Source organism: Muntiacus reevesi, chromosome 6, assembly GCF_963930625.1.
Source record: "Muntiacus reevesi chromosome 6, mMunRee1.1, whole genome shotgun sequence".
Classification (NCBI taxonomy): domain Eukaryota; kingdom Metazoa; phylum Chordata; class Mammalia; order Artiodactyla; family Cervidae; genus Muntiacus; species Muntiacus reevesi.
Window position 1 is genome coordinate 106449147 of NC_089254.1, and position 24664 is coordinate 106473810.

At 47.7% G+C, this 24664-nt stretch overlaps 1 protein-coding gene across 4 annotated transcripts in view; it reads left to right on the forward strand.

The window, feature by feature from the left end:
* The window catches only part of ZNF862 (zinc finger protein 862), a 33809-nt gene extending 9209 nt beyond the window's left edge, over positions 1–24600 (forward strand). Inside the window, exons 4-10 of one of the 4 annotated variants that reach the window (XR_010663703.1) lie at positions 786–1483; positions 2932–3088; positions 16817–16921; positions 17903–20017; positions 21629–22545; positions 22961–23178; positions 23497–24600. Coding sequence is in view for 1 of the 4 variants with exons in the window: in XM_065939369.1 (XP_065795441.1) it covers positions 786–1483; positions 2932–3088; positions 16817–16921; positions 17903–20017; positions 21629–21816 (3263 nt within the window). In the remaining 3 variants the exon portion in view is untranslated. Of the gene's footprint in view, positions 1–785; positions 1484–2931; positions 3089–16816; positions 16922–17902; positions 20018–21628 lie in introns of all 4 variants that reach the window. The other 3 variants (XR_010663702.1, XR_010663704.1, XM_065939369.1) reach the window with 3 other exon arrangements.
* The last annotated feature ends 64 nt before the right edge of the window (positions 24601–24664 follow it).

Here is a 24664-nt window from a genome sequence, read left to right on the forward strand (position 1 = left end):
CCATTTTGTGGTCCATTGCCCTGGAGCAAATACTGTCAAGTCCTTGCCCGCTGGGCATCTGAACTTATTCATGCATGAGAAATGGCACCAGAGCAGTTAGAGGTGTCTAAGCTGCATTTCAGTTGAGGCATGAAGAAAGAAACTTCTGGTTTAGCTTAAAGAAGAAAAATCTTAGTGAGGTCCTGGAAGTTTTCACTTCTCGGAAGGGGTGCTGAAGTAGCCCTCCCAGGGGGAATGTAACCCAAGATGGATGCAACTCAAGAGAACTCTCTGGGGGCCAAAATTGTCTGCTTGGTAGAGGGGTGGGGGTGCTTTCTCACTCTGAAGATCCATGAGCCTAGTGCAGATGCCTGTCTGGCAAGGGTACCAAAGAGGGGATTCCTGCTAAGTGTGGAGTAGTGGTGTTTGCTTCAATTACCTCTTTAACCCTACATTCTCTAAGTTCAGTGTTCAGTCTCTAGTAAATAAGTCTGCTCTCTTGAAGGCTGTGCCTCTGTCTTAGGCTGCACAGGTGAAATTTTAGAGATCTCTTTTTGGCCAGGTGTATCTGTCCTTTTATATTAGGGAAAAAAAGAACTTTCTTAAAGTCTATTTGTTTCTTTGGGGTTAGGCAAGGTGGGCCTGGGGGCTGGGGGCTGGGGGCTGGAGAGAAAACCCAGGTACAGTGGGTCACTTTGTGGCTGTGGTTCCAGCTTTCGTAGAATGTGGGTCTGAGCACCTCTGAGTTGTAGTGACTCAACCTGTAGGATTTCAGAGACAATTCCATCTGTTTCTTTTTTCTAAAGGAAAAAACAAGATGGGCTTCATGGAGGAAATGGACATGCAGTGCTCATCCAGAGAAGCTGGGCTGTACCTGCCTCCTCAGAAGGAAGCCTGTCTGTCCCACTTCAGCTCAGAGAGAGGCAGCGTCCAGGGACACTGTGCAGGAAGAAGCAGCAAACCCTCCAAGCCCCGATCCATCCAGAAGTCGTGGTTTGCGCAGTTCCCGTGGCTGGTCATGAATGAGGAGCGGACGGCTCTCTTTTGCTCTGCTTGCCGGGAATACCCATCTGTCAGGGACAAGCGGTCAAGATTAATAGAAGGTTATACTGGACCATTCAAGGTGGAGACTCTCAAATACCACGCCAAGAGCAAGGCCCACGTGTTCTGTGTCAAGGCCTTGGCTGCACAGGACCCCCGCTGGGCAGCCACTTTCCGGAGCACCCAGGAGGTGTCTGGTGATGTACTGGCCAGCCAGGGGCCCTTCTTCCCTGCAGATTATTCCATATTTTACCCCCCAGGGCCTCTGGAGGCCTGTGATAATGTGGCCCAGCTCCTGCCCAGCTCAAGAGCCACCCTGGGAGACCCTGGAGGGAATGGAGCAATTCCTGCATTGTACCTGGACTGCATCCCTGATTTCAGGCAAACAGAAATCGTTGATGACGTCCGCAGCTCCTCAGATGATAACATTTTATATAATGACTCTGCCGAACCCTGTGGCCAGGTAATATGTTTATAATGATGGCTCAAGGGGGAGGATTCCTTGCTGACAACAATGTATATTGCACGATGATGGTGGAACAATTCCGTTAGCTGTAGCTGCCGCTGACATTATCATGTTACCATAAGCTGCCATGCTTCAGCTGTGCCGGGTCTTGTTTTAAGTGCTTTACATGTATCAGCTTCTTTATTGATCACAACCCTACTACTATTATCTCCTTTTGGTAGATAACAAAAACATATTAATGGGGCCAAATACTCTAACTTCTGACATAAAGAGAACAGCTACATTCAGAAAAGCCATCTTTATCCAGAATCTAAAATGACCGCACTACTCCAGAAACAATCCACAATCACAAAAACAGCCACAAAGCTCTTAAATAATCAATGTAAAAGATGTGTTTCAGCTTAAACTTTGGATCATGTTTCTTCAGACTTTGGATCATGTTTTTTTAATGCTGCACTGAAGCGGGTGTAGCAACCATAGTTAAACTCACCTTTTTGGGCAAGAGCTAAGATGTAGCCAGAGACCAAGGAAGCTCATGGTGCTGACCTCCCCCTGAACCCCTGGCCGCCAGCCCAGGGCTCTCCTTCCACGCTCTGCTGCACTGCTGGGACCTCCAGACTCCACTTCTGACCTCAGGCCTGTTTTATCAAATGCAACAGGTTTAGTTTCTGATTCTTTGGAAAATTGCCCTGCAGGGAAGCTGTGTTAATTGGAATCTCTGAGTAACCAAATCCGTCCCCCCTTCTCAACTTCCCCTCCATATAAACGGGATTTTACTACATGTCATTTTGAGCAACCCCTCTAGTGTTCTGGTGAGAAGAGCTCAGGCGTCCCTCATTCCTAACGTAAAGTAAAGTAAAGTAAGTCAGTAAGCTCGGATTTTTATGGAATCCAGAAAAGGGACAGAGCTCATTTCCCTTCATGTTCCTTCAGTTTTTAGGATCAGAAGATAATCAACAGGTCTAAGCTTTTACAGCCTGAATTCCTTTAGCAGTAAAGTGTGTGTTAACCTAGTCACTGAACAGGAATATCTTTACTTGTTTCACTGCTTCTTTCCATCCCGATGGGGAGCCTCAGCAGGGGCTCAGAGGCAGCGGCCACCTTTGCAATGGTGGATGAGTACACGGTGCTCTCGAGGATGGGTGCAGCCACGAGGCTTTTCGAGACCCCTGTTCCTCAGTGCATTGTCCTTTCCTTCCCAGAGAGAATAGGAAGGATCTTCCCTTCCTTCTAGGATCATGCTGAGGTTCGTGTTGTTACCTACCAACTCTGGGCCACACACATTTGCTCCTTTGACTTTCAGCGGATAGCTGAATTCCTCAGAGTGTGTCTGGGCCTCTCGGCAGGCTTCCCAGGAGAAACAGGCTGTGAACAGGACCCCCGGAGCATCACGCTGGGTGTCCGACGTGAGAGGAGTACTGAGCGCCTGCTACTCTTTGTTGCAGGATCCTTCTGAGGAGGGGCTGTTGGAGGCGCTCCCGGTGGTGTTTGAGGATGTGGCAGTGTATTTCACCCGGGAGGAGTGGGGCGCGCTAGACAAGCGGCAGAAGGAGATGTACAGAGACGTGATGCGGATGAACTATGAGCTGTTGGCGTCCCTGGGTAAAGATCCGAGAAACCCCCCTGTTTGCGCCATCACTGGAGATGGGGACCCACGAGGGCAGCTGCGCTTGTCCTTGGTGTCCCATTCCTGCCCTCTATCTGCACGTAGGCAGAGAACGATTAGATCTTTGCATCTCAGAACTTTCCCTGCCTCGGGGTGCTGTGCTTTATCTCTTCTTCATCCACCCATTGTCATCCATCTTCCACCAAACACTTACTGAGCACCTATTGTGTGCTGGATGAACAGGCACGAGTCAGGGTCTCTGCTTCCAAGAGACTAGCAGGTTTGTGGGAGAGACAGGCACTTTAATAAGAAACTAGAAAATAACACAAGCTTTGTAAAAGAGGTTCAGGGAGCACCCCCAGGGCCGCTGGAAACAGTAGCTTAATGTGGCCGGGCATCCAAGGGAGGGATAAGGACAGGCTTTACAGAGAATGAAGTGCTTTAACTGTGCTGAAAACCAGGCGCCCAGGACGGAGGACTGGCTTCCAGACATGACAGAGCTGGGGATGACGTGAGTGGAGGCAGGGAGGCGAGAAAGGGCGTATGGGTGGGCTCCTGGATTCCACTTCTACTTTGAGCCAGCGCTGCTTCATCCCCGGGCCAGTGGGGTGGGCAGTGTCGGCCCGGGTGTCCCTGGGCTACAGGCCTTGGAGAAGGATCCGCACACGCTGCTGTCACCTTCCCGGAGCAGTCTCCTCTCTTGCATCTGCTTCTTGTTCTTCTCTTTGCCTCCTTTATCCATCAGGGACCCTGCATTTTCACGTGGCACCAAAAAGACAAGTCTTCATCTTAAATGCTGTTATTATTATTATTACTAGCCTGTATTGTAACAAAAGCCTTGCAGAACAGGCTGCTGTGCCTAACTTAGGAATTCCACCAGCGACCTGGGTCATGATGTCTACAGAATAAGGAATCCGAGTATTTGTGGCTTACCTGGTGTCATGTCCTGGCTCACAGCACCCTTTCCTGGGCACCTGAGTATTTTCTGAGCATCCTTGACCAATATACTTCTTGTTCTTATCATTGTTCACAAAGTTTTAAATGGCTCCTCAAACATTCAGAAAGGATGTGAAAAAATGTTTCTTTCATGAGGACATAGGTATTGTGCTCGTGTCCTGGGCCAAGGCCTTTGAAGCGCACCTTCAAAGAGCATCACTACCACCCAGTGTCTGAGCGAGCGAGCGAGGAGGAGATTGGTTTTTAAGAAACCAGTCTTAAAGGAAGTTGGTTTTTCCTTTGAAGGAGTGAGCAGCAGTGGTGCGCTCTGCCCTCAGCGCCCCTGTGGAAAGCCATGGGGAAGACGGGTGACCGGTGGTGCAGCAGTGGGTTTCCCACAGCGTGGGCCTGACTTGGATTGTTGCGTTGGACTGTGTCATCTAAGCATTTTTTATCCTTTTCTTTTTAACTTCTATATGTTCGGAAGTGGGGAAATCTTCAGTAAGTAGGCCTCTCCTCCAGGAGAACTGAGGTGCAGAAAGGGGCTGCTGCCCTGGGGTGAGAGGTTGGGGTTGGCTCAGGTCAGCTCAGCTCAGGCTGTGGGTCTCTGTGGTCCGCTGGTCCTCAGGCTGCATCGCAGCACATTTGTACTGTTGATTGCCTTGTGCTCTTGTCGTTTGAGGAAACCCAGCTAATTCTTTAGTTTCTCTTATTAGGATTTACAACTAGTAGGTTTGTTCTTTTAGATTTTATTATTATAGTACCTGTCTTTTAAAAAGACAGTCTCAATTTGATGCAGTCAGATTTAATGTTAATCTGTCAGTTGTGCAGCAGTTAAACTGTTGTCGACTAAAGCTTTTCAGCTGGTAGTTTCCAGGTTAGGTTCAGCCTCCATGGCCCCACCAGTTGTCTTATCAACAGGACTGAACTTGTAGAGGACAGTCACTTTGATTATGGCGAAAAGAAGAGGTTTGTGCTTTGATTTTAGTGCTTTCCTCTGTCAACCTTTACTTTTGTGGACTTGCTCATTTAGAACTGTTTATCACTATGTAGAGTTCCAGCTGTTCTTTTATTTCAGTATTTTAAATTCTGGTTTCAAACTTTGGCCATATTTGGTGATATATCTTGCTCCCCCCACCCCCGCAAGAAGAAAACTCAGTTACATTTCACTGTTAAGAAACTAATAGTTGTCAGTAACAGAAACGGACAAGCCAATACAGGGACTATGTGGTAACCCTTGTTTTTACTAGTAAAGGTGTCATCGTATGCAGAGTATCAGGTCACTTCAGGTGGGCAGTGCCTTTTCTACAGATGAGTTAATCAGCGACTGCTGGACCTCACTGCTGGGAGAAGTCAGATCACCAAGTGGAAAGAAAGCTGAGTGGGCAAGCCCTCAGTGGCATAAGCCAGAGTTAGAGTGGCCTATATGTTGTCTAGGAGGCTAGCTGCTGCACAGTGGACCATATCTGGCTTCCCGGTGGGGATCCTGCTGAGCCAGAGAGAGAAGAAGCAGTGCCAGGAGCCAGAAGGGCCATCTCCAAACTGGTGCGGGAGCCAGTCTGCCAACCTTGGGGGTCAGAGTAGCCTGAAAGGATCAGAATCTGTCTTTGCAAGCCAAGCCATTTTTCTGGACTTTGTGTGTGTGTGCGTGTGTGTGTGTGTGTGTATGTATGTATGTATCAACATGCACATGCGTGCATGTGCTATTTATATCTCTTCAATCACTTTTCCATTACTAAGACATAGGAGAAGCTGTTTGCAAATTCCTCCTGTTTCACTTGTTCTGAAGAGAACAAAAACAAAAGGTTTTTTAGCACCATTTCAGCCATAGTTTCAAAGAGCTGTGCCTGGGGTTCAGCACTTCTAGGGCCAGTGTGGTCATGCTGTGGACAGTCAGAGGTGACCAAGCCCCAGGGGAGTGTAACTGAGGCAAACATTTTCAGGGATGTTCAGTCTCATGTATAATTTCAGCTAGTCTTTAAAAATATTTCTTCATAATTATGTTTTTTAAAGACCTTTATTTATCTATTTTATTTTTTGGCTGTGCTGGGTCTTGGTTGTGGTGGGCGGGCTTCTCGCTGTGGTGACTTCTCTTGTGGAGCATGGGCTCTAGGCGCGCAGGCTCAGTAGTCATAGCTCACCGACTTAGTTGCTCCTCAGAATGTGGAATCTTCCTGGACCAGGGATCGAACCCAGGTCCCCTGTATTACAAAGCGGATCCTTAACCACTGGACCACCAGGGAAGCCCGATAGTTATGTATATTTTTAATCAAAGTAGTTCTCATGTAACAAAAAAAAATGACAGTTCCTGTCCCACCATTCTCTATTGCTGAATCCTCCTCACCAAAAATTTTTAGCTGTTTCTTCCAGTAAATGGTTTCATTATGCCTAAGAAACACACACATATAGACATTGTTTTTTAAAGCACAAACTTCAGCAGGATGCATTTCTAAAACAGCTTCATTCTTTTCCATCACCACTTGCTTGGGGCACCTCTTTGGGGATTTTCTTTTTCACCCTTTGGATTGTCAAAAGAAAATTCAGAGAGCTTTCCTGATAGGAATATTTTATTGAGGAAGAAACAAACTGTTCATGAACTGGGAGACTTCACACCCAAAGTAGTTAAAAGCTTGGCTATCAGCACGTAATGCTCAGTTTATAAAATGTGAATTAAGGAGTACTTTTTAAAATTGTGATTATATTCTCTCTAGGATAGTTTACCTTTTCTTGTGTGTAACTAATTGTCTCAGAAGCTGTACAGTCACTCTGACATGAAGGAAACTTAAATTTTGTTTAAGACCAGAGTCAGCATTTTGAGGAAATTAGGACAATTTAAGATTTGGTTATGTGATTATGAGTGTTTGGTCCAGGGGTTTATTCAAAAGGTGGCCTCTAGGACTTCCCTGGTGGTCTAGTGGTTAAGACTCTACCCTACCACTGCAGGGGACATGGGTTCAATCCCTGGTCAGGGAACTAAGATCCTGCATGCTGAGGCCAAAAATAAAAGCAAATTGTGGCCTCCATTTTGGCTTTTTTACAGGGTGAAACCTTGAGTGGGGCCCATGACTTGTCACACTCAGGTAACAGATAGGCCTCCACTCACTTTTTAGTCACATTTGTGTTCTAATTTTAATTAATAAAGTGACCAGTACTGTACTCTTCAAAACTGTCCTGATTAGGAGGAGAACTCTGGGAAGATGGTAGAGCACCAAGAATCTGTTTCCTTACCTGAACAACAGTTGCACTGGTACAGTCTGTCTGGTGTAGCTATTTTGGAACTCTGAAATCTGTCAGAGGCTTTCAGCTGACAGGGGAAGAGTTGGAAAGGAAATTGTGGTTAAGTTTGGTCAATTTCAGCTCTTAGTATAGTAGCGGCTGCCCATCTCTCACCCCACCACATGCAAGCAACTGTACCGTGTGCCTAGAGCAGCTTGCACACAGTTGGCAGGAGTTGGGGTGGGCCAAAGGGCACTTCTTTTTTGTCTCTGCTTTTTAATACGCTGTCTAGGTTGGCCATAACTTTCCTTCCAAGGAGTAAGTGTCTTTTAATTTTATGGCTGCAATCACTATCTGCAGTGATTTTGGAGCCCAAAAAAATAGTCTGACACTTGTTTCCACTGTTTCCCCATCTATTTCCCATGAAGTGATGGGACCAGATGCCATGATCTTAGTTTTCTGAATGTTGAGCTTTAAGCCAACTTTTTCACTCTCCTCTTTCACTTTCATCAAGAGGCTTTTTAGTTCCTCTTCACTTTCTGCCATAAGGGTGGTGTCATATGCATATCTGAGGTTATTGATATTTCTCCCGGCAATCTTGATTCCAGCTTGTGCTTCTTCCTGATGCTGAAACTCCAATACTTTGGTCACCTCATGTGAAGAGTTGATTCATTGGAAAAGACCCTGATGCTGGGAGGGATTGGGGGCAGGAGGAGAAGGGGACGACAGAGGATGAGATGGCTGGATGGCATCACCGACTCGATGGACATGAGTTTGAGTAAACTCCAGGAGTTGGTGATGGACAAGGAGGCCTGGCGTGCTGTGATTCATGGGGTTGCAAAGAGTCGGACACGACTGAGCGACTGAACTGAACTGAACTGAAAAGGGCACTGTCCTCTAAATATCAGTCAAGGGTCAGTGCTCTGATCACTGATTGCTGCTTCTCATCACAGACGTACAGACAAAGAAGTAAGCAGCCAATGTTGTATACCTCCCCCATTGCTGCAAGTTCTTCCCCCTCCTCTTTAATTTTTCCCTTTTTCCTTTTTTGGAAATCAGATGTTAAAGACTAGGAGATTCAAAACCATATAGGAGGAAAATTAAGAAAGTGATTTTGCATGACTAGGGAAGGACTCGAAAAGACCTGAGAAGACTTTAAGTTTACACCTCAGGATGATATTTGGCACAGAGATAGTCTATAATGATTAAAAAAAATTAAAAAGAAAAATAATAATGGTAACCCCAAACAATAAAAACAGCAAACCTTGGGGACAGGAGGGAACCTGATTTCCAGAGTTTCCACATTATTAGGTTCAAATGTTCAGTGTTCAACAAAATATCACAAGGCACACAAAGAAATAGGACAGTATGACCCATTCAAAGGAAAAAGCTAAACAAAACTGTCCTTGAAAAAGGCCTGATGGCAGGTATACTAAATAAATACTTTAGAACAACTGTCTTAAAAATGCTCAGAGAACTTTAGGAAGAGGTGGAGAAAGTCAAGACAGTAATGTATGGATAAAATGGAAATATCAATAAAGAGAGAAAACCAAAGAAGGATCCAGAAAGAAGATTGAGAGCTGAAAACTACAACTGAAATGAAAAATTAACCAGAGTAATACAAAAACAGATTTGAGCAGGCAAAATAAAGAATCAGCAAGCTTGAGGATAGGACAATGGAAATTATGGATCCCCTGAAACAGAAAAAAAGTCAAAGAAAAATGAGCAAAGCCCAAGGGACATGTGGGAAACTATCAAGTGGACCAACATGCACATTGTTGGAGTCCCAGAAAAAAAGAGAGGGAGAAAAGGAAAGAAAGAATGACTAAAACCTCCTCAGATTTGATCAGAGACATGGTGGCTCACACTGCGAATAATCTGCCCGCAGTGCGGGAGATCTGGGTTCAGTCCCTGGGTGGGGAAGATCCCCTGAAGAAGGGAATGGCTACCCACTCCAGTAACCTTGCCTGGAGAATCCCACGGACAGAGGGGCCTAGTGGGCTACAGTCCATGGGGTTGCAAAGAGTTGTACATGACTGAGCGACTAACACTTTCACGTTCACTTTGTGAATACAAATATCCAAGATCAGTAGACTTCAGGTAAGATGAACTCATACCCACACTGAGACACATTATAGTCAAACTTTCAAAAACAGAGAGAACCTTGAAAGCAAGAGAGAAGTGAATCATCTCATACAAGGGACCTCAATAAGATTATAAACAGATCTAACTTCCAGAGGCCAAAAGGCAGTGGGCAGATATATTCAAAGTGCTAAATGAAAAAAAAAGTCAACTGAGTCCCATATCTGGCAAAACTGTCCTTCAAAAGTGGGGGTGGAATTAAGAGATGCCAGGCTAAACAAAAATTGAGGGAGTTCCTTACCACTAGAAGTTCCTTGCAAGTAATGCTCAAGGGAGGCCTGCAAGGTGAAATTAAAGGACCCTAGACAGTAACTTGAAGCCTTATGGAGAAATAAAGACCTCAATCAAGGTAAATACATGGGCAGTTATAAAAGCTGGTGTTATCATAACAATGGTTTGTAACTACCTTTTGTTTCCTATGTGATTTGAGATTTGTGATTTTTTTCTTTAAAGGAAAAAAAAGAATCTATAAGCTAGTATTTTCTAACTTTTGTTTGTAACTCCATATCTTATTTTCTACATAATTTAACACATTTAAAAGAATTACTAGTTTATGTTTTGGGACACACATATATAAAGATGTAATTTTGTGATGTCAACAATGGAAAGAGATGGGGAAAGCTGTAAAGGAGCAGTTTTTGTATACTATTGAAGTTAAGCTAAATTGACATTAGAGTGTTGGTACTTTAGGATGTTAGATGTAATCCCTATGTTTGCTGTTGTTGTTTAGTCACTAAGTCGTGCCCGACTCTTTGTGACCCCATGGACTGTAGCCTGCGAGGCTCCTCTCCGTGTGGAGTTTTCCTGGCAAGAATACTGGAGTAGGTTGCCATCTTCTCCTCCAGGGGATCTTCCCTACCCAGGGATTGAATCCATTTCTTTTGCATTGGCAGGCCGATTCTTTACCACTGAGCCACCTGGGAATCCCTAAATGTAATTCCCATGTAACCAGAAAGAAAATAGCTATAGAATATACACAAAAGGGAATTAGAAAGGAATTTAAACATTTTCACTACAAAAATAAACTAAACATAAAAGAAGACAGTGATGATGGAAATGAAGGACAAAAGCTTAAGGCATATGGAAAACAAATAGCAAAATGACAGTCATGAGTCCCTTCTTATCAGTAATTATTTTAAATGTAAATGGGTTAAACATTCCAATCAAAAAACATTGTCAGAACAGATAAAAACACATGATCCAACTATTTGCTATCCATGGGAAACTAATTTTGGACCCAAAGACACAAATAGATTAAAAGTGAAAGCATGAAAAACAATATTCCATGCAGATAGTAATCAGAAGAGAGTAAGAGTTGGCTATACAAGTATCAGAAAAATAGACCTTAAATCAAAAAGACATATGAGATGCAGACATTATATATTTATAAAAGTTTCAGTATAGAAAGAAGATATAAAATTATATATATAAACCTAATGACAGACTCTCAAAATTTGTGAAGCAAAAGTTGCTAGAGTTGAAGAAAGTAAATAGTTCTACAATAATAGTTATAGACTTCAATATCCTAGTCACAGTAATGAGTAGAAAAACCAGAGAGAAGATAAGGAAATAGAGTACTCAGACAATAAACCAACTAGGTCTAATAGATATCTACTAGATACAACACTACCAAATGGTAGCAGTATTCACATTCTCATATGCACGTGAGGCATTTTGTAGGATTGATTACATTTGGTGACAAATTAAGCCTTAATAGATTTTAAAAAAATAGATATCAAACAGTATCTTCTCCAAATATGATGGGATGAGGTTAGAAATCAATAACAACAACAACAAAAACTGGAAAATTCACAAAATTGTGGAAATTAAGCAACTTTAAACAACCAATGGATTAAGGAAGAAAATCACAAGAAAAATTAGAAGATACTTAAAGATGAATGAAAACAAAAACAACATATCATTTTGACATGGGACAGAATAAGTGGCGCTAAGGGGGATATTTATAGCCATAAATGCTTCCATTAAAAACAAGAAAAATCTTAAATCAACAACCTAACTTTACAACTTAAGGAACTAGAAAAAGAAGAATAAACTAGACCCAAAGCTAATGGAAGGAAGCAAATGATAAGGGTTAGAGCAGAGATAAATAGAAAATAGAAAAACAGTAGAGAAAAATAAGTGGAACCAAAAGTTGGTTCTTTGAAAAGATAACAAAATTGACAGACCTTTACCTACATAGACTAAGGCACAGGCAACAGAGAAGAAAATAGGCAAGTTGGGCTTTATGAAAACTAAAATTTTGTGCATCAAAAGACATATAAACCAGGGATTGTCCAGTGGTCCAGTGGTTAAGACTTTGTGCTCTCACTTTAGAGGGCCTGGGTTCAATCCCTGGTTGGGGAACTAAGATCCCACAAGCCATGTGGCATGGCTGGGAAAAGGGGGGAAAAAAAAAAGACAAACCTAATACAAAGTCAGCACACACAATGGGAGAAAATATTAGCAAATCACATATCAGATAAGGGATTAATACCAGGCTATACAGAGGCCTCCTAATAAACCTGATTAAAAATGGACACAGGACTTGAATAGGCATTTCTTCAAAGAAGATGTACAAATGGCCTGTAAGCACATGAACAGATAATATCACTGATCATTAGGGAAACATAGATCAATGCTACAGTGAGACACCACCTCACACCCATTAGGATGGCTACTATCAAAAAAATAGAAAACAAGTACTGATGAAGTTGTGAAGAAATTAGAATCCTTATGCCTTGTTGGTGGGAATATAAAATGGTGCCGTCACTGTGGGAAACAATATGGCAGTTCCTCAAAGAACTAAAGATAGAACTATCGTGTGTGTGTGTGTCAATTGCTCAGTTGTGTCTTACTCTGCAACTCCATGGACTAGCCCACCAGACTCCTCTGTCCAAGGGATTCTCCAGGCAAGAGTACTGGAGTGGGTTGCCATTTCCTTCTCCAAGAATTATCATACAATCCAGCAATTCTACTTCTGGGTACATATCCAAAATAATTGAAAGCAAGGTTTAAACAGAATAGCAGCAATATTTTCAAAATATTCGGAAAACAGAATAGCAGCATTATTCACAATAGCTAAAATGTGGAAGGAACCCAAATGTCCATGGATGGATGAATGGATGAGCAAATGTAATCTATACATATAATAGGATATTATTCAGCCTTGAAAAGGAAGGAAATTTCTGACACATGTCAAAACATGGATGAACCTTGAGAACATTATGCTAGGTGAGATAAGCCAGTCACAAAAATGGCAAAAACTATGATTCTATTTACAATAAACTGAAAAAGTACTTAGAATGGTCAAATTCACAGAGATGGGGACTGGTGGTCCAGTGGTTAAGAATCCACCTTCCAATTTAACATACAGGTTCGATGCCTGGTCAGGGATCTTAAGATTCCACCTGCCTCGGTGCAGCTAGGCCCATGGGTCAGTTTATGCCTTCAGTCTTTTCTAGGCCCGGGCTCCTGAGTAGTCCCACAACTCCAGGAACTGCAGGTCATACATCATTCCCATTAGGCAGAGGAAAGAAGCCCACTCCACTCTACCCTTCTCCATGGTAGTGTGGGGGACTCACAGTACACCTAACAGCTCTTTCCAGAAACGTCTCTAAAATCCAACTCCCTGACCTCTTCACGTCCAGTGTTCTGACTCCCTCTTAGTGGTGAAGCTTTGGGTTACAGCCCAGTGTTTCAGCCACTGTTTCCAAGTCGGGCTTTGGTGGTCTAGCTTTGGAATGGGGAAAGAGTTGGCTCCTATTTTGAAGGGGCCTTTAAAACAGGCAGACAGAACCACACTTTAATATCCTGTTGCATATGTTTATTGCTATTCCTGATTTATTGATTTTAGATATTATCTATTGATTCCTACTGTGGAGGATGAAGATATGGCCCTCTTACATCACCCCAGACCCCCACTTCTCTTCCATCCTCTCAGAACAGGTATATCATACTTTTTTGGTTAATTCAATGTGAATTATTTGCCCAATAATGATTATGTATTATTTACTTTTCATCAAAGTGACATATGATGATGTTTCCTCTGCTGCAGGATTTTTTCACCCCCAGGAATTGAAATTTTTTCTTATTTTTTATTTTGTTAGTTTTCTGTGCTATCACCACTTCTTCTCAAGTTCTCCATGGAATTATACAACTCCTCAAAGAGTTTCTTCCACATGATCAAACATCCTGTGACTTATCTCACTTTTTTTCTGGAGATGTCTATCACTGAGTCTTCCATCCCTCTGCTCTGCCTAAGCTAGTTATTCTTTAGGCCTGCTGCATATCTGTGGCCTTGGACTTTGTTTTGTCTCTCTCCTATCTCCCAGATCTATTGTTTCTTTTAGGTTTACATTTTCATTTTGTTGGAGCACATCCTTCAGTAACTTTCTAAGAAAGGGTTCATGGGAGGAAATATTTTTAAGAGTGTATATCTAAAAATGCCCTTACTCTGCTTTCATAATTGAGAACTTGGTTTGGGTATAGAGTTCCAGGTTGGAGATGATTATCTTCAGCATTTTGAAAGCACTGCTTTTAGGTTTTACAGGTCCTGTTGAGAAGTCTAATTACATTTTTATTCCTAAATCTTTGAACACAGCCTGTTTTTCCACTCTTAAAGGATTTAAGATTTATCCCAGTGTTTTGAAGTACTTAGTGCTTAATGATAGAAATGTTTTTTCATCTTTTGTTCTAGGTATCTGGTGCTTCCCTTCCATGTGGAAACACACTTTCCAGTTTGAGGAAACATTTTTGTATTATTTCTCCCTTCCTATTTTCTCTTTTCTTTCTTCTGAGTCCTATTAGTTAGATATTAGACTTTCTAAATTGAGTCCCTGGTTTTGTTTTATTTTTTACTTTTTCTCCTGTTTTCTGCTTCTGTATTTTTTGTTTTACTTTCCTAGAGATTTCCTCCATTTTATTTTCTAACAATTCTATTTTACTTTAAAAAATTTATTCTATCATATTTTTAATCTCAGAGTCTTTATTGCTCTTTTCATGGATAACTATCATGACTATTCTTGGTGGGAATATTCTCCTTTTTAGGGGAGGGGTTGAAATTTTGTTTTGCTTCTATCTCTAGTTCCTTCCATTCTTTATCCTTCTTGTTTCATGTTCACAGTTTGTCTTGGATAAATATCTTTAGGTTCATTCATATTTAAGAATAAAGCCTTAAAAACTGACTGGAATCTCTGTGTGCATGACTGGGACTCAAGGGGTAGGTTATGAAAGGTTGTTGCTAAGCCGTGAAAGATGCTGGATTCTTGGCCTCTGGAGGAGAGGAATTCAGTCCAGGGCCAGTGACAAGGCTTGATTACTCAGAGCTTTTCTGTCATAAAGTTTTATTAAAGTATAAAAGAGATAGAGAAAGCTTCTGACATAGACATCAGAAGGGGGCAGAAAGAGTGCCCACCTGCTAGTCTTTTGCAAGCTGTTTCATGTCTGTTAGAAAGCTATTAATCAGATAAGCAAGACGCCTCAAGGCTGAGGGAGTTTCACCAGGCCCCTCTCCCACAATATGCATTTTTGAGATAGGATGGCCTCCAGCCATAAAACAATTGATATGAAATCAGCCCAAGGTTTGGGAAAAGAAAAAATTTAGTCTTAGGTGAAGAAAGGCAAATTCCAAAAAAAAAAAAAAAAAAAAAAGAAAGGCAAATTCCAAAGCAAATATATAGTTTCATTAACATAGCATAAGAAAAATATTTCCATAAGAAAAACACATTGGTTAGCTCAAGGTTTGAGAAAAGTTAAGTTCAGGTGGAACCAGGTGTAGTCATGGCAACACAGAATTTTAAGAGAGACCTCCTTTTAATTTTGTATAGAGAAGGAAAAAAATCTGACCCTTGTAGTTTGTTTCCTCCTGCCGCTTAAGGGAGAGAGAAGAAATGTCTGACACTTGCAGCCTATTTCCTCCATTTGGAGACCCCTGGCCTTCCTGCCTGTTACCCGCTTAGTTACATTCACTGTAGGGTTACCATATGTGCACCTGGATGTTTCACTGAAACACCTGCCAGAGTCTGGATCCGTAGCTATTTTTGTGAAGGGGGCTGGGGAGGGGCAGTTCTGTTTCTCTAAAGAAAACCTGCAGTCTCCCGCTTAGCTGTATGCTGAGCTGGTGTTCCTGGAGCCCAGGAATACAACTTCTGGTCTGTAGGCTGTCTTCATCTATTTGCATTGCAGTCCCTCTCCTTCATCTTTCACTCACCCCAGCATCCCAGGGCCTAGAACCTTTCTGGTTAAGTTTTTCTGTGGACTAATCTCTCTTCTCCTCCTTGAGGCAGGGTGGTGGTGTTTTCTGGTTTCCTGGAATAGGTGAGAGGACCTGGGCTTGAACGGGTCTCTTCTTGCCCACCACCTTCTGCCACACCTGGTGCCTCCAGGTCCTGGCTTTTGTGGGGACTCTGAGGTCAGCCCCACTTCTTTCTGCCTGTTACCCCCTCTGCTGGCGTTTGGTGTTCAGCTGTTAGTTCTTCCATCTCCTTTCCTTCTAAAGATGTATTAACATTTCTAGTGCAGTGTTTCTCTTGGGCTTATGTTCCTTTTTACTGTTTATTATTCCTTTGCCCTCATTTAAGAGATGTTTGAAGAAGGACATGTATTCAGTCTACCACAGATTAATAATTTATTATATTTTCATTAGTAGTAATATGTGGGTACACACACACACACTAACATATAAATATATCCCAATGATCCAAAGATGAATAGTGAAAATAATCTCCCTTTTACCTTGTCCTTCAGTCCCTCCACAGAAGTGCCCACAGTTACCAGTTGCTTGCATATGTCTTTCCAAAAAAAGTTTATACACCCATTCACATTGATACATAAAAAGCATGTAAGTAGAGATGAATGGGTTTTATTTTAAATCAAGAAAGCAATTTTTTTCACATATCCCTGAAGAATATTCATGTTTTCAGCAAAGGGGAGTGCTTAACCCAAAGACATGAATCTCTTTGAGTCGGATTTCAGGGTCCACTGCCAGTGTAGACACAGCGTTAGGGGCCTTTCAGGTGCCCAGTGGAGTAGCCACCTGCTCCAAGGCCAGCCATAGGTGTCGCTGAGAAGCATGTGCATGGGACAGTTGTTGGTGACCCTCTCCCACTTCTTGTGTGACTTTATCATCCCTGTCTTCTTTACTTTTGGCCTCTGTATTTCTTCCTGTTTTCACCCTTTCCCCTCTAGATGTGTTTAGCGGACTCATGGCTTCCATGTCTGGCCCATGGAGCTAAGGGATGCCCCTAATCTGGCTGCCTTTTTGGGTTTTAACAATCAGTCAGCACCCCAGACAGGTATGCTTTCATTGTGCCCCTAGTTGAATAGATTTTATCAGGAAATACAGCCGAGGCCTCCCTGGCTCTTTCCGGTGGGTTGCTTGACTTGGTAGTCCAGGGCCGTGACGTCACTGTGACTCTTTGTCTCCGCAACAGGGCCTGCTGCTGCCAAACCAGACCTGATCTCAAAACTGGAGCGGAGAGCTGCACCCTGGATCAAGGACCCACACGGGCTAAAGTGGGGGAAAGGCCGTCCTCCAGGTGGGTCTTGACCTGCCGAGTGCTGATGGGTCTGTCCAGGGGCCAGGCAACTACAGCACGTCACACAGTGTTAGTTCAGCCACACTCACGTGAATCTGTTGTGCACGGGGCCCTATGTTAGGCCCTGGGTAGAATAACATGAATACGAAACTAACCCTGCATTCAGAGCATAAAACAGTCTGAGCAACTGGGACTGTTTGGGAAAAGTAAGGAGCTTTGATGAGTGGAAGTGAAACCGGGATGGTGTGGTAGAGCTGATGGGGGAGATACATGGTGGACACTGGTCACGAGGAGCCATGTGACCCATAGGCCATGAGCCTCGCCTCCCTCCCCCTGCTCCTCTGGCATTTAGCGACAACACTGCTGGTCTGTGGGAGTCAGCAGTTTTGCATATGTCCATCAGTAACTTATTAGCCCCTAGCTACTGTGTATACCTCTATGCCCCCTTTGTTTCTCGGCTAATAAGACTTATGGATGTTTACCCTCATTTCTTTATGGTGCCTCGAAAGAGGATTAAGACCATCCAACAGCATCTACAGCCAAGGTGGCTAATTAAGCTTATGAGCATCTGATGTCACATGATCCCAGGGGAACTGTGTGGGTAGAGACGGGGCGGCTGGCTGAAGCAACCATGAGGATTAGCACATAACCCGTGGGGAGCCAGACTGACTTTCAGAGAAAATAATGGGAAAGGGTTTCAAGAGAAGCCGCTCCTGGGAAGAGCCCCTGGAGAAGGGAAAGGCTGCCCACTCCAGTATTCTGGCCTGGAGAATTCCATGGACTGTATAGTCCATGGGGTCACAAAGAGTCCAACACGACTGAGCGACTTTCACTTTTCACTTTCTGATTTCTAGAAAGGTGGAGCCCATCCATCTCCTCTGCTTTGCATAAGAAGTACTTACTGAATTGGGTTGTCTTAGCTGATAGGGGGCTGCAGAGTCCTGGGCAGCAAAACTAAGCATAGTTTGATTTGCCCCAAAGGGAAAAAGAAGACAGTGGCTGTTAGAGACGCGCACACACAGGCCTCGACTGTACAGTCCACGTGGCTTCCAGTTCCCTCTGTGGAAACGTGTACCTCCTACTGCAGGCCCCACCTTTGTGGAGTGGAAGCAGATGGACAGGCGAAAATCAAGAGGACTTACAGACCCCGCTCAATTCAGAGGTCGTGGTTTGGGCAGTTTCCATGGTTAGTGATCGACCCCAAAGAGACCAAGCTCTTCTGCTCAGCTTGCAAAGAAAGGCCGAGTCTCCATGACAGATCATCCCGGCTGGTCCGCGGCTACACGGGCCCTTTCAAAGTGGAGACTTTAAAGTACCACGAGGTCAGCAAAGCACACAAGCTCTGTGTCAACACCGTGGAAGTCAGGGAGGATGCCCCGCAGGCCGCCCTGGTCCCCGAGATCTCCAGTGACCTGATGGCCAACATGGAGCACTTTTTCCACGCCGCCTACTCAATTGCGTACCACTCCAGGCCCCTGAACGACTTCGAGAAGATCCTGCAACTCCTCCAGAGCACGGGGACCATGATTTTGGGCAAGTACCGAAACCGTACCGCCTGCACTCAGTTCATCAAGTACATCTCTGAAACTCTGAAGAGGGAGATCCTGGAGGACGTGCGCAACTCCCCGTGCGTCAGCGTGCTGCTGGACAGCGCCACGGATGCCTCCGACCAGGCGTGCGTGGGCATCTACCTCCGCTACTTGAAGGGGACGGAGACGAAGGAGTCCTACCTCACGCTGGCTCCCCTCCACAGCGAGACGGCGGACGGGTACTTTGAGACCATCATCTCGGCCTTGGACGAGCTGGACATCCCTTTCCGGAAGCCGGGCTGGGTGGTGGGCCTGGGAACCGACGGCTCCGCCCCGCTGCGCTGCGGGGGAGGCCTGGTGGAGAAGCTGCAGGAGATCTTGCCCCGGCTTCTGCCGGTGCACTGCGTGGCCCACCGGCTCCCCCTGGCCGTGGTCGACGCCTGCGGGGGCATCGACCTGGTCAAGAAGTGTGACCGGCACATCCGAACCGTCTTCAAGTTCTACCAGTCCTCAAATAAGAGGCTGAACGAGCTGCAGGAAGGTGCGGCTCCCTTGGAGCAGGAAATGGTCCGCCTGAAGGACCTGAATGCGGTCAGGTGGGTGACCAGCGAGAGCCGCACGCTGAAGGCACTCACCCTGAGCTGGCCCACCCTGGCCAGGCATCTCCAGGGTGTGGTGGACGCGGGGGGCCAGGTTGGGCACAGGGCCCAGGGCGTGCTGAAGCTGATGAAGGGCTTCCATTTCCTCAAGTTTTGCCACTTCCTCTTGGACTTCCTGAGCATCTACCGGCCTCTGTCCGAGGTGTGCCAGAAGGAGATGGTGCTGATCACCGAGGTGAATGCCACACTGGGGCGGGCCTACATGGCACTGGAGACCCTCCGCCACCGGGCAGGCCCCAAAGAGGAAGAGTTCAATGCCCACTTCAGGGACGGGCGGCTCCATGGCATCATGCTGGACAGGACTGAGACGGCAGAACAGCGGTTCCAGGCAGACAGGGAGAGAGTGGTCCTGACGGGGATCGAATACCTCCAGCAGAGGTTTGACACCGACCGTGCCCCGCAGCTCAGGAGCATGGCAGTGTTTGACACAAAGGCCTGGCCGAGCGGGGTGGCCCTGGCCAGTTTTGGGAATGACGACATCCTGACCCTGGCCAGGTATTTTGAGCTCTCACTGCCCCCAGGATACAGAGAGGAGGCGCTGCTGGAGGAGTGGCTGGGCCTGAAGGCCGTGGCCCAGAACCTGCCTTTCTCCATGCTTTGTGAGCACGCGCTGGCCCAGCACCGCCGCTTCCCCCTGCTCAGCCGGCTCGTGGCCCTGGTGGTCTGCGTGCCCGTCTCCACCTCCTGCTGTGAGCGCGGATTCAGTGCCATGAACCGGATCAGGACTGAGGAGAGGACCAAGCTCTCCAACGAGGTGATCAACATGCTCATGATGACGGCCGTGAACGGTGTGGCGGTCACAGAGTACGACCCCCAGCCCGCCATCCAGCACTGGTACCTGACCTCCTCAGGCCGGCGGTTCAGCCACGTCTACACCTGTGCCCCAGTGCCGCCCCGCTCCCACGCAAGTAAGTACGCACGGCAGAGCTCCTAGATGCGGGGATGTCAAAGAGCAGAACCTCAGCTTCCCAGCCCCGCCCTGAGCTCAGAGCCTGGTAGAGTGCGCTCAAGTCAGCCATCACCACAGGCTTGCTCTAAGGGGTCACGTGCTCAACTCTTTGCTAGACCGGTGGGTGCTCAGGACAGGACACCTTTATCATTCAGCTAGACAGGCTGGGCGCCCACACTGCAGGCCGCAGGGCCCAGCGCTTAGAGCGGGAAGTTCCAGAGCGAGGCTGCCCAGGTTCAAGTTCTAGTCCTGCTGCTAACTAGCACGTGACCTCGGGCAACTTAATCTCTGTACTTTGGTTTTTCATCTCTAAAGTGAATTAATAACTCTGGGAGATGGTAAGGGGCAGGGAAGCCTAGCGTGCTGCAGTCCACGGGGTTGTGAAGAGTCGTATATAACTTGGTGACTGAACAACAACAAAAGTGCTTAGAGCAGTGTCTGGTGAGTGGTGCCCATGACGTTCTTTAAAGGTTCAGATTATGACCAGGAATAACTCGAGGACTGGACGAGTGAGGGCAGGGGCACCACCTTGTCCTGGGCTGTGGGGACCCTGTTTGCAGCAGGAAGAGGTCAGTGCGGCTCAGAGGGGCTGTGAGGACCGTGCTGCGTGGAGAAGGTTAGGGGTGACAGGCAGGGGAGGGGTCCATGAAGAGAGCCTCTCAACTCGCCTGGAGGGCTGGGCCGGGACTGGGTTTGAGGGGAAGTGATATTATCCTGGAGGCCAAGTTACTGAAAGTCTTAAGAAATTTTCCTCTCTTCAAGCAGTCACTGAGCAGAGAACAGAGCTTCTCTAGGCTGCGCACGGGTCTCCGTCCTGTTGCGCCCACTCACATGCTGTCTCGGGGTGTGCGGTCGTCTGCAGTGGACTGGCCTCAGGGTCGACAGAGGCTCCGTGGGAAGCAGGGTGGCCCTGGGCCTGCAGCTGGGCTGTGGGTGCAGGGAGGTGGGTGGTAGAAGTGGAGAGAAGGAAAAGAGGGTGATTCTGAGGTAGGGTCCTTCACCCAGCATCTGTTGAAGGAGTTACTCTTTGAGCCTGGCCCCTGGGGATGGAGGAGAAGATGCCTTCGGCCATGCCCTTCTGCAGGTTGTAATCACAGGGCGATGGGACTGTACCTCTGAAGCAAACAGAGAACCCAGCCAGACTTTATATAACAAAGCCTTCCTCCCCAGGCAGTTTCTCAGCCTCAGCACTGTGGACATTCGGGGCCAGAGAGTTCTTCATTGTGGGGGCCCGTCCTGCTCTCGGCCAACTCTGGCCTTGCCCACTACACACCCGCTGGTTCCCAACAGCACCTTCCTGGTTGTAGCAATTGGAAACGTCTCCCTTCCAGACTCTGCCCAGGGTCCTCTGGGGGCAGAATCGCCCCATGAGCTCCGCGGCCCTCGGGTGGAAGAGTCCACAGAGTGGGACTTGCTCGAGCCCCGGAGAGCAGTCCTCGTCTGCCTCCGGTCTGTTCTGCCAGGGGTTATGCACCTAGCCTCCCTCAGGCGCAGTTGGATGTGGGGGGATGAATTATCACCTGACCTGTTCTCTCTGGCTCACTGTGCCTTCTCTTTCCTCCCACACGAGGGGCAGGACTCAGGAAGAAGACTGGCACGTTCTGCACGGAGGAGCCCGCCGCCCAGAAGCCGCCCGGCCCATCCTGCCGGGAACCGGTGGACGTCCTGACGGCCTGCGTCCTGGAGCCTCCTGAGAGGCTCCCGTGTCCCCTCCCTGGCCAGGAGGCCCCGGGCTGTCCTGCCAAAGCGCTCCTGTAGGAGCAGGACTCCAAGGGGTTCATTCCTTGGAGTCCCCTTGCTGCCCTGGCTCCGTGAACCTGGTGACAGGCCCTGGGATTCGAGGCTGCTGAGTCTTTGTTGGGTGGGACTCTAAGCACTGGGAGGCGGGCAGTGACAAGGCAGTTAAAGCCACACCCCATGAAGGCAGGGGGTCAGGAAGCCATGGCCTGTTTCCTGGGGCCCTTCTCCGGGCCCAGGGGACCTCCCAGCACTTAAATATGTAGACACGTTCTATCTCAAGCTCACTTTCAAGGTGCTTCAGCATGTAATCCCATCATGAAATCCCCAACTTCTGGTGGCAAGAGGACTTTTCTGAAGTGGGAATGACAGCTGGGGGAAGGGGCTTGAAGGAGCACTCCGGCCCCTGGGTAGTTGGGGAGCGTCCAGGGGGCCGCGCACAGTGAGTGGGCGGGGAGGCACGAGGTGAGGGCAGAGGGCGAGCAGGACTGGGGCCAGCCTGGCTCCGGGCTGTGTCCCCCTGGCTGTGCAGCAGAAGCAGGGAAGCCTTGGCCTCACACAGGAGACTCCCCTCAGAGGCTGTCTCTGCCTCGTCGCGGGGCCTGCCTCTAGGATGCAGCAAGAGAACCCCTGCACTCTGAGCAGCCAACAGCTCCTGGACGGGAGGAGTGGCTCCCTGGAGGGGCCCAGCACTTCCCACCAGTCCAGCCCCTGGGTCATGCCGAGCCCTGGATTTCTGCGGAGCAGAGCGTAAGGACGAGTTTGCACTTGGCGGGCTTGGCATCCAGCCCCAGCTCTGCTGCAGGCAGTGGGTCAACCATGATGGCCCCCTTCCTGTCTCCTGTGCCTTCGCGTGCCTCTCTGTGAAACGGCAGCAGAGAAGCCAAGTGCCTGTTAGTGCCCGGCTGCCGCGGGACTGCTGGCTGATAGCTCCTCTGTGGGCAGAGATGGGCCTCGGGAGGCAGGGTGGACTTGGCTGTCATCATCTCTTGTCCCTCTCCTTTGCCACTGATGTCCTTATTGTGGGAGGAGGTGCCCTCAGCATAATGGTGTAGCCCGTTCTTTCCAGAGGTGCTCTGGGGACTGGTCTGGGAATCAGTAGGGGTGTTGGTATAAATGTTTCAATGCAAACCCACCTGATCAGGTCCCCGGGACTTTCCTGCAGGCCCCCCAGGAACGTCGTGGGCTCACTCAAGCCTGAGAAGACCACCCCGGCGGCACAGAGGGTGCCCCACACGATTCGGTTCCCCTTGCCTCTCGCCGTCTCCCCTTCCACCCGGAAGTAAGGCATGTTTCCTTCCAGGGCAGCTGCCCTGGGGAGGCCTAGGCTGCTTGTCTAGCCGAGGACGATGTGGTGTCTGCCTCCTGCCTTCCTTCCCACAGGTGGGAAACCAGGGGAGCTTGGAGGGAAGGCTTCTGCCTTTCTCTGGCTTTAGATGGGCAGGAAGTAGTGCTCCATCCTGGCTTGCTGCCGGGCCCCAGGTGGGGTCCCTGCTCTGTGCTTTAGGCCCAAGCAGTCTGACCCTCGAGCAGACCCTGGAAGGGTGCTGAGAGCAGCTGATGGTACCGAGTGCCTCGTGGGCAGAACCAATGTTCCTGACTCTGTCTTACCGCCATCACTTTCCTGTTTCCTTCAGCTTTGAGCCAAGAATTCTGTTCTCACTTCCTGCCTTTTAACCTGTGGCACTGTCTCCCTTCCAGCGCTGTACTGTGGGCCCTTGAAGCTCTGGCCATGTTACTATCCATGCAGCCAAGATGGAGCCCAGACCTCCTGCCCCATTCACATGGGCCTCTACAAGGAGTGGAGGAGTACGCCCTCGGCCAGTTGCCGAGGGTATGAATTGGGATGGAAGAGAGAAGGGCCCTTTCAAGTGGGAGTTTTATAGCTCCCACCTGACCCGTCGGGATTCCCACTGAGTGACGTTCCAGCAGCATCCTCCCCGTGGTGGCTATCATCCTTTAAGACTCCTCAGAGCAAGAGATTAGTCCTGTGAGCACCACTGTGAGGCGGAGGCCCGCCAGAGACGCCCCTGCCCCTCCACACCTGTGCTCTGAGAAAGCCTCCAGTGCCAGCTGTGACAAACTTGGGCCCCTTGAGCAGGGGGCTACTGAAAATGCTGTTTATTATGGGGGTTTACACTGCCCGGTTCCTCAAGGAGCACAGGCGTGCTCTGGCTCCCCTCTGTTGGTAGCTCATGGAAGAGAGGACGCTGACCATTTTGTGCAGGACCGCAGGGCCGAAGCATGGTGAGACTCCCCCTTGCCCAGGCTGGCCTCTGCGTTTGTTTCAAGAGTCTGGCAGTCTTTCAGACCCCAGGGCCTGGAGACCCCACTGTTGGAGAGCCTGCTGACTTTTGCCTGGAGAAAACAAGCTGAAGGCTGCTGGGAATGGGAGGAGCGAGCTCTCTGCCTTTGGCCAGAGTCCTACCCCTTCTTCCACCCTCGTTCCCCACCTGTGGTCTCCATCGCGATGCCCAAAGGGCTGACAAGCTCAGTGACCAGCAGTGTAACCACAACGTGAGTTCAATAGCCATAGAAACCAGGCAGGAGGCGGGGATCCCGCCCCCTCCCTAGCCAGACAGGAGGAGGGCTACTCCTTCAGACCTTTTGCTTCCCTCAAACCCAGGTTCAGTTCCTAGGGTGCTAAGTACCTAAGGACCCGGTGATGATGGGCCTGTTCCCTCCATCCAGGAGTCTGTCTGCCGAGGTCCACTTCTCTGGTTTCAAAGATGTGCAAAATACGGTTTAAGAAAACCATGTTTGATTCGCAACCTTTTGCTATCTGAATAAAGCAGAGCTTTTCCCCATATATGCCTCTGTCCCGCAAATCCTGTAGGAAACCGGCGGGGCGGGTCAAGTCAAAGTCTGC